Source organism: Aptenodytes forsteri, unplaced genomic scaffold, assembly GCF_000699145.1.
Source record: "Aptenodytes forsteri isolate BGI_AS27 unplaced genomic scaffold, ASM69914v1 Scaffold132, whole genome shotgun sequence".
NCBI lineage: Eukaryota > Metazoa > Chordata > Aves > Sphenisciformes > Spheniscidae > Aptenodytes > Aptenodytes forsteri.
In genome coordinates, this window is record NW_008795520.1 from 2,070,722 (window position 1) to 2,080,557 (window position 9,836).

A 9,836-nucleotide genomic window follows, 5' to 3' on the forward strand; every position below is an offset into this window, starting at 1 on the left:
CATCCCTAGAACTTTCTATGCAGCCGGTGTTAAGCCGTGATCAGGTTTCATCGGGTCCTGTCTGGCCTGAGCTAACTTTTTTCGGCCCCCCAGCCTGTGATGTAAAGTAGCTTTGCGCAATGCCATTACAGACATGTAGAAAGGGCCCTCCCGTGGAAAGGGCATAAATCTACCAGCAATCACACCGCACCGCTCCAGGGGGAAGAGGTGTCGCGAGAAGCCTGCCTGAGGGGGGACGGCGTTCGAGGGGCGGCACACACCAAGACAGAGGCGAGTAAGCACACTTACTGGATTTACTTTGAATGCCAATTTTTCAACTCGAGTTTTCGTGCTTTTCTGAAAGGCTCTGGGCTGACTTCTTTCGGGAAATAAGCCCCGCTGGCTTTCCACAGATGGGGCTTAGTGTAAGTGCCGGCAGTGAGAACTGCCCCTCTTGTTTCTGCTCATGAGAAAAGAGCTGACATGATGGCTCTGGCAGCCGTAAAGAAGTAACCACCGGGCACCAGCGGTGCCTAATGGCACAGCCTGACCAGGTGGCACAGAATCATCCTCACTGCTGCTACAGGAAGGATTAAGAAATACGTCAAAAGAATTGTATCATGGAGAGAATAGGCTGGGAAGGGCAGCGCCTCTAATTCATGGCTTTTTGATTTGTTTTCCTGAGCTGTCCCAATCTTGAACAGCTGGATTTAAACCCAGACACTTCCACCCTGTGTAAATTAAAGTGTTGGTGAGACAGACATTGCACTGCTTCCTCTCAAAAGGCTCAGGCTACCAGAATGACAATACCTGACAGGCTGGCGCAACTCAGAAAATCTTGGAGAAAGAAGGCGGAGAGCAGAGCTTGGTTATTGGCAAGGCTGTTAGCATTTTGCCCATCCAATGAGCTCTGCAGAGCTTGGAAAGGGCAAAAGAGGGTGAACAGAGCTACAATAAACAAGAAATGACTAGTAAAATAAAAATACAGCTCTGAATAACAGTGTTTTGGCCAATGATAAGTGTTACAGATGCATAATTTCCAACGCATTTGGATTTCAAATACACAAAGTCATAGACTAGAAATCCAGGGAAGGTACAGCAGAGCTATTAGTTATAAAAAAATGGGATATAGGAAAAATGAGAATTATAAAGATGCAAAATTTGTCAGTGTGTTTGTGCACACATGTGTATATATGTATGTGCACGCGTATGTGTGCCCATAACTTTCTCATTCCCAATATGCACCAGATCTTTTGTGCCAAAACAGCAGTGACCTCCACATCCAGTAAAATTCTCTACTGCTTGTCAGGAAAAACAAGAGCAGTAGGTGGTCTTCTGCCGCAGGAGAAGACTGCCTGTACAGTAGAGTAAAACTCAGCTTACCCCTTCTAACTCTCTATTCAGATAAAGAAGGTGCTATGAAAATGGTTTCAGTGTTAGCACATTTGTATAAGGAAGCCTCGAGTGTGTTTGCCTAGAAGCTAGAACGAATGTTTGCACTGGGCTATGAAAACACAAAATGCTCTGCTAGTGCCAAGTATTATGCTGACTAGACATACAAAGGGGGATCGTTCAGTGGTTGGACCTTAAGAGACCTGGTTTCCAAACCCACTTCCCGTGTAACAGCAGGCAAATCGCTTAGCCTGTCCGTGTGTCAGCAAGATTTAGTGCAGCAGTTTGCAGAGATAGCTCTGACCAGGTCCCAGGAGCATTATACTTGCATTATTATAATGTTTTGCCAGAACTAGCAAGCTCTCGTTCGCAAGCCTAACTAGTCGGCATGCACAACCATATTGCTTCCTGTGCTAAATCGTTAGGGTACTGCAGCGGGCAATGAAGTCAAATCTGTGCTTAGAATTTCCCCACCTGCCACCATTGAAACTGGTGGCCATCTCACCCTGCGCTTTTCAGGGGGCAGAGTCGGACCAACCAGCCCTAAACCAGCCCCTGAAATTCCTGCCTTTGTAACTCCAACGCAGCACTAGAACCTCACCCTGCGAGTAAGAGAAACTGTAGTTACAACAGGCTGATCAGGCTTCTTTCCTCCCCACTTTTTCTTTCAGCAGACACTGTGGAAGCAATTTTTCAACATGAACCTGGCAGCAGATCTTCTCTGTTTGTTGGTGTGCCTCACCGCAGTGACTTGTGACCGGGTCTACGTCCACCCTTTCAATTTGTTTTCTTTCAACAAGAGTAACTGTGAGGAGCTGGAAAGCCTGGTCCAGGAGGGAAAGAAAACTTTTGTCCCCATCTCGATCGAGTCTCAAACCACACCTGCCTATGAAGGTGACCTGAACGACAAGGACAAGCTGGAAGCCCCGAGCCTGAGTGGCTGGGGGAGGCAGAAACTGAGCTACCTGAAGGACTTTGTGTACATCCTGGGTGCACGGTTTTACAGCAAGCTGCGGGAAGTGCGTCGGGGCCAAAACGTGCTCCTGTCCCCAACCAGTCTTTATGGCTCCTTGGTGTCTTTCTACATGGGCGCCTCAAACCAGACAGCAGCTGATTTGCAGGGTTTGCTGGGAATTGTTCCCCCCTCCGGAGACCCTGACTGTACCTCCAGGGTGGATGGACACAAAGTCCTTTCCAGCCTGAGGATGATCGAAAGCCTCATCAAGAGCAGGGACGAGGAGCTGCTCTTTTCCAAGATGCTCTTCCTATTCTCTGCCCCCGGTGTACCTCTATCCCAACTGTTTGTGCAGGACTTGCTCCCCTCCGTCGATGCTCTCTACGCCCGAGCTGTTGACTTTACAAACCCAAGCGAGGCAGCAAAGCAAATAAACGCCTTTGTGGAGGCCAAAAGCGAGGGCCAAAGCAAGTGCTTACTGACAGACATCGATCCATCCACCGACTTGCTGTTTGCGGTGGATGTCCGCTTGGCAGGTATGAGGCAGCACTGCTCGTTTTGGGGGCAGGCTGGGTGGAGGACAGGCAGTGGCCCTGCTCCCAGGAAGGAAGCAAGGTCACGCCTGGCCAGCAGCGAGAGGGAAGGGCTCAGATGGAAGGCTGGACCACTGCTCCATGTACAGTGTCCTGCTCCCCACCGCTCTGCTGGGGGTCCTGCCTGCACTCTGCCACAAGCCAGCAAGGGCAACAGGGAGGAGGTGGAGGGATATGGCCTCCAAAAAATTTTCCTTGTCCAGGAAGCTGTGGGAACGTGAATAAGAGAGGATTGCGCAGCATTTCTGACTGCAAAGGAAATAAAAGTCATGAGGGGCCTCCAGAAAAATGATCAGGAAGTAGGTTTAAAGCAAGCCAAAGAAATACCTTTCCCCAGAACCTGTATTTCCTCAGGGGAGCTGGGGGTAACAGGCCAGAGGTACAGATTCAAGAAAGTCTAAAAAATATAATGGACATGACTCCTCTAGTGACTATTAAACACAGAAGTCTGGAGGCAACTTCTGGCTCAGGAAGCAACCAAACAAGCTACCAGTTATGGAAGCGGGGAGCATATACAAAACTAGAAGAATTAAGGCAATCCCTTAATTACCTAGGGTCATTCCATGCTGCTGTCCCAGAAATTCCTCTGTAACACAACTGAGCCTCCTCTTCTGAGTGTAGGTGCTTTTTAAAATCCTTGCGACTGAATGCAATACCAGAGGTCGCACGCTTTAGGACAGCTTGCCTACCAGTGACTGTATTTCTGCTAAGCGGGTCTACTGCTTAGGTGGAGCTCTGGTGCCCATGAAATGCTTTTGTGCCTTCATCTTCCCACCTGTAAACTGGATATCAGGTTTTCTTTGCCTTTCACGGGTGCTGTCTTTAACTGATCCCAACTCCTCAGGGAGCTGTGAGCATCAGCTTTCTCTTCAGCGTAAGGTCTAGCATAGAGATGATACCACAAAAATAAATCTCGTGTTACAGACTTGGGCAGAGTTTTGCTTTAGCAGAACAATTTTCTCTTCTTCTGTATTGGAAACTTGCAATTTTATTAGCTTAGGAACACATGCTTGAGGGTCTGAGTCACTGGGTCAGCTCTACTACCACCTCTCTCTCAGAAGGGTGCACTTGAGATGTTGTAGTCTCCACATGTGGGATGGAGAAGATTGCCTCAAGAACAAATGAATTAGATAAGCAATTGTCTTCTAATAAACACAAGAGATGACTTCAGCATTTGCTTTGCCATTTGGTTGTGGAGGGGCAACCATGACAGCTGATGCTGTCATGTTCCATGTCTGTCTCTATAGCTGCAGAAAGGAAAAAGTACATTTTTTTTTTTTGTCTGAAACACATTATATATGCTCCTGAGATGCTATCAATAGCCATAGGATTGATAAAATGACAGAAATCCATACAAAACAACAGCTAAATGTTCCAACGGTCTCAACCGTTGTTCCCTTGCACACAGTTGTTTTCACATTTGTAGACTTGCTGCCAAGCAGGGCCTGCCATTTAGAATCCAATGCAGAACACCAGGTGCAAATTTTACTGACAGACTTCTTTTTTTGTTTGAAGTTGCAAAATAGTTACAAACAAGTGAATGAAAATAGCACCGTGGGACTGCACAATCTTAAGGGCCCTTACCTTCTCCCATTTAAACTCTCTTTTGAACGGACAACCTTCAACAATTTCAGTTTTAACTAAAAATGTGGTAGGATTTTTTTGCTGTTTTTTGTTTGGTTTGGGTTTTTTTTTTTTTTAAAGTAAAAAGTCAGCTTTCCACAGAAAGTCATCCTCTCATTAAGCTTGTCAGGCTGGCATAAAGCCTGTATTATAGAACATGGAGATCATCACCTGAAGCGGAGAGGTCCAATGTTTCTTTCCTGTACTGCCAAGTCAGTATGGCAGAGCACTCTCTTACTCTCCCAGGCTACCTCTTCGCTCTGTGATTGACAGCCTTTTTCACTTCAGTTATCTTCCCTATATAGTAGCCACAGGTTTCTTCCCTGCTCTGGTGTGGTTGCCGAAAGGTTGCCCAATCCCACAGCTTCTGTGTCCTGATACAAGAGATCTCACTGTAAGAAACCATTTCTTCCAATGTGTCAGCTATCACCTTCTATAGAAGGGATGTTCATCTTCAGTTTTCCTCATTTTACATTCCAGGTGTCTGAGGCAAAAAGCAGGGTTTCTTTAGTAAATACATCTCTCCCATGTCCTAAAAAAATGCTGTAAGAAACAGTCATATTAAGACTAGTAACATCTTTTAGAGCGCTTTCAGGGGAATGCACGCCTGGTTACACGTTTGAGGTCGCAGATGTCCAGACCCTCACCTAGCAGAAGGCCACAGGGAGCCATTTCAAACGCAGGGGTGCTGATTTGTCACAGTTCATGACTGGCACAATATTAATGGACTCACTCCCAAAGTCAATAGCAGATCTTTGAAATTTTGCAACATCTTTCCCAAGAGTATTTAAAGCCAATTAGTATCCCACCTTGATACATTTAGCTATCTGAATGCTCAATTCTTTTTTTCCTTTTAACTCCGTTACAGCCTTGACTTTTGCTATTCTGTGAGAATAAATTCTGTAGGTTAATCAGACCCTGTGGAAGTGGCTCCTTTCTGCTTGCATCCCTCGTTCTTATAAGAAAAAAAGGTGAACAACTCTACTTCCTTATTATTTGTTTTGCTTACACCTTTCACATCTCCTACCTGCTGCTTCTTTTTGGTGAAGTTATAGTAGGTGAAAGCGCCTAAATGCTCTTTTTATGCAAGGTCATTTAAGAGGCAAGTGTTCCTATGCAAAACCACTTACTACATATTAAATATGTTAGGGTCCAGCATTTATCTGTATTTATTGGAGAATAGACTAGTTAACAGTACAGCTAGACCAGCTCCTATTTTATACCAATATTAATAACTTTAATGCAAGGAGGTCCTTTCTTTACTACAACATATACATCTGTTTTCCTAATTCCACCAAACCGCAATTTCGAGATTTCTGATCTTTGCCCTTCTCGCTGATGGCAGTAGTTTTTTTAATGCCAACAGGATTATCTGCCTAACTGGGCAGCAGCACTGATCTATGGCAGTCAGCAGATAACATGTTGAAATACAAAGCTGCACAGAAGCAGCAGGAGGTGAGAGCAAGGCTTCCCAAACTTGTGAACTGGGTAAGAAATTTATATTAAGGTCTAGCAAGCGTTCAGGTATGTCCTTTTTAACCTCCTTGGCCTAATAAACACTTTGGTGTTACGCTTACTACCTTCCCCATTGCTTAGGCTCATAGGATCGCCAAGGGCAACACCTCAGCCAGAGCTTGCACTGCCTTCCCTCTCCTGAGCCCACCCGGCTGCCTGAGAGCACTCCTGCAGCAAGGGCTGTCCCTGATGGATGTGCTCCCAAGTGTGCCATCACCGCCACTCGAGGAATGGAGAGGAAATCCAAGCAGACCCTCCACACAGGCCTATGAGCCAACCGGGAGCCACGTGGCAGCCTGTGAGCAAGCAGGCAACCAAGCAAGCAGAAATACTGTGCCCAGGAAAGGCCACAAAGCCAGCAGAAATACAGCAGCTTTGGCTGCAGTCCTGATGGTCGCTGTCCTTGTGCTGTGAGCCTGCACCAGCCTCTGCCTGATGCTACCAGAAGGCATATTAAAGGCAGGATACATATGTTTACAGTAGCTAAACATGATTTTATACACACAACCCTTGTCTAATGCACAGTGTGTTGTTTTTAAGCAAACATATATACTTGTTAAGGGGCAGAGGGGAGGAGTGAAGAAAGAAGAAATTTATTCTTCTCTTTCTCAATCTGTTTTTCAGTGAACGTTAAGCAAGCCTTGCGGCTCAAAGAGCCTCAGGAGTTCTGGGTGGATTCAAACACGAAGGCCTCGGTCCCTATGCTGTCAGTCACAGGGACATTCAAGTACAAAACTGATGCCAGCGGGATTTTTTCTGTGGTGGAAGTCCCCATCAGCAAGACCGTGCTGCTGGTGGTGCTGCAGCCCATCAACGGCAGCGACCTGGAGCACATGGAGTCCAAGCTGCCGTTGCAGTCCTCGGCCTGGCTTCAGCAGCTGTCCCCAAGGTAGGGCTTGGGCACGCGTGTCCTCCCGTAGGGATGAATGAGACAGGGTGCTCCGCACAGGCCTGCCTGCTTGCTGCCCGGGGTTGGATCCTGCCAGGGAGGGTTTAACACCCAGCACAAAGAGAAACACCTGCAAACCCAAGGGGCCTCACTCCAAGGGAGCTTGACTTCAGCGGGATCGGCTTTTTATCTGGGGGTATTTCAAGGAAATGAGCAACTGCCTTTCCATAGCTGACAACACAGGACCCAGGAAGCGGGATGATCTGGGGTTTAATAGTGTACCTGGGGCAGATTTAGGGTGACTCCCACTTGGAAACAGTAACATGACGGCCATCAGCCCTTGGTAGCTGTCTGTCCCCACAAACTGAGCACTTCTTGTGGCTGTTTTCACACGCCCGTTCCTCAGGACTGCCCAAACACCATGCTTTCATAGTGGAGAGCACACACTCACTTCTGTCTCTCTCCCTCTCTCTTTTCTGCAGAGAAATTAAATTAACGCTGCCGGAGTTAAGAATAGAAGGCAGCTCCGATCTACAGGAGCTTCTTACAGATATGGAACTGCCTGCACTGCTGGGGAAGGGGGCAGATCTCAGTAAAATAAGTGATGCCAATTTAACAGTTGGAAAGGTACAGTACACATCACTGGCATTTAAAAAATATGCCTCCTGTTCAGTTTCAGCCTCTTTAACTGTATAAATTTACCTAGAACAAACCAGTCAGAGCCATGTGGGACACATGCTAGTAGGGGACTTTCCAGATGACTGAATGATAGTGAATGAAGCAGGAATAGGTTTGCTTTAAGCTATTCAAATTTCACCACTGCAGCAAACATAACGTGCAACAGAGAGATGAAGTTTAAGGTCTGAGTGTGCTAGGTACTCTGAGTACAAATTAGACTGCATTCATTACCACCTCCAGCTCAAACACCTCCAGGCACCACAGCTGGAGCGAGTAGTAGAGGCTGCAGCTACCAGGCTGTTGAGGATAATCCTCCATCACTTTGGGACTACTCCCAGAAATCGCAAACACAGAGGTGCATGCAGCACATGACCTTACCTGAAGACAGGCTCCAGCATTCAAGTCCCAAGGGGAGGAAGGGAGAGCTTGAAGGAAAGGGCTGTCTTTCACAAAAAGAAGGCAAATTATGTTCCAGAAGTGTCATTCCAGTGCTTTTACTTTTATTTTATTTTTAAGAATGTGTCCTACCTTGAAAGTTCTGTCAGGGGCTTCAAGGGTACCAGGATTTCATACAGCCCAAGTGCACAAGCAGTTGTAGAGCTTTTTCACGTTATGGAACAAGTACTCCAAGGTCTTTTTTAAACACCCATGGAGTGTCTATCCTGTGCTGCTTACAGCTGATCTACGTTACCGATTACTTCATGTGCTAGAAAACACTTAAACCTTCATTAGTCTCTTCACTATCATGCTCTGATGACTCTGGATTTACTCATATGTTTTGCCTTACAGGTAATAAATAAAGCCTTTTTCAAACTGGCCAGTGGTGGAACAGATCAGCCAGAAGACCCCACAGCACAGAAGGAAGATCCGGTGTTCCTGGAAGTAACACTGAACAAGCCGTTCCTTTTAGCTGTTTTTGAAGAGAAGTCAAGGGCAATGCTTTTCCTTGGCAGAGTAACAAACCCACTGCACGGGGTTTAAATGCAAGCATGAGGGATGGGGAGGGAAGGGAATGATGCACATTTCCCATCACCTTTTTCTTATTCATCAGCTATTTTTATGATCTTGTTGAGTGCTCTACTTGGCTTTGAGATGAAGCAGGCAGTGTTTGAAATACAGCTTTTTGAAAGCTAAAACATTGCAACATTTCATCCTTGTTCATCTGTTTCACGTGAGGTGACTCAAACTCTTCCTCCAGCTTCTCTTCTTTCCTTATTCCCACTTTTCTCTCCCTTCTGCTCCCAGCTCCCTTTTTTGATGCAGAGGGGACAAAGTAGCAGCCAGCAGGGCATTGACTTAAAAAAACAGTTTTATAAGCACAAGCAGCATTTACTATAGAAAGGTATAGAAATGGACCTCTTCAATCCTGAAGAGGTCACTTTTTAATTTTTAGTTTGGTCCGTTTTGCAAGAGACCCCCTTTTACATTACGATGAAGGTTTTACAGTTATCCACAGAGATTTCTAGCTTCATCAGCAACATTTTCCTCTAAAATGCTACCAACAGCATGGGCAGGTTTCACTTGTCCCACTGTGACAAGATTTTTTGCCTTGGAAGCAAAAACACATTTAGAGGAAGTTTCTTCTTTCTGCAGCCCAGATGGATACGTTCATTTCTTAACTCTATGGAAAAACTAAAAATAGGGTTTGGTAGCATTAATGAACTGTGATGGATAAATTCTCATAGCCTGACAGAATTAACTCGGATTTTTTTAGAAAAAAAAAAGGCCTACTATTCCAATACAATTCCATTCCTTGGATTACTTTCTAACCTGAGAGGCATTTATTACAGCCTCATAGTGAAAGAGAACATTACTGGTTAGAGCTCAGATCTGTAAACTTTAACATATCCAAACCATATGTTCTTAAAAAATAGTATTAATGTCAATAATCGATACTAGTATAAATGGTGGATGTGCTGCTACACATGAATAAAAAGGTTTCAGTGGTCCAATCCAACTCTTAACAGAGCCATAAAGGTTTGAAACATTAAACTGGAACAACAGATTATTAGACGACTCTTGAATTAGGAAGTGAGGAACTGGGAGTGTAATCTTGGTACTACAGAAAGCCTCTCAGTGGAACAAGGATTTCGACCTCTCATCTCTAGATTTGTCTTTAGCACTGATGGCGTTTAGAAAATAACTGCAAACCTCTTTGGTATATGACGCCGGATGTATCCTACAGAACACGGTAGATCATTGTCATCCACAG

The 9,836-nt window shown here is 45.5% G+C and overlaps 1 protein-coding gene across 1 annotated transcript; it reads left to right on the top strand.

Moving 5' to 3' along the window:
- The first annotated feature begins 302 nt into the window (after window positions 1-302).
- On the top strand, window positions 303-8,724 carry AGT (angiotensinogen). Its single transcript, XM_009281772.2, has 5 exons — window positions 303-404; window positions 2,043-2,862; window positions 6,682-6,946; window positions 7,429-7,573; window positions 8,414-8,724. The coding sequence occupies exons 1-5, from the start codon at window positions 303-305 to the stop codon at window positions 8,603-8,605; spliced, it is 1,524 nt and encodes a 507-aa protein (XP_009280047.2). The 3' UTR covers window positions 8,606-8,724.
- The last annotated feature ends 1,112 nt before the right edge of the window (window positions 8,725-9,836 follow it).

Excerpts from the sequence above, each read along its gene's own strand:
- AGT (XM_009281772.2), top strand. The coding sequence starts at position 303 with ATGCCAATTTTTCAACTCGAGTTTTCGTGCTTTTCTGAAAGGCTCTGG. Across the intron at positions 6,947-7,428 it reads CTTCAGCAGCTGTCCCCAAG|AGAAATTAAATTAACGCTGC; the intron begins GTAGGGCTTGGG and ends TCTTTTCTGCAG. Across the intron at positions 7,574-8,413 it reads CCAATTTAACAGTTGGAAAG|GTAATAAATAAAGCCTTTTT; the intron begins GTACAGTACACA and ends TTTGCCTTACAG.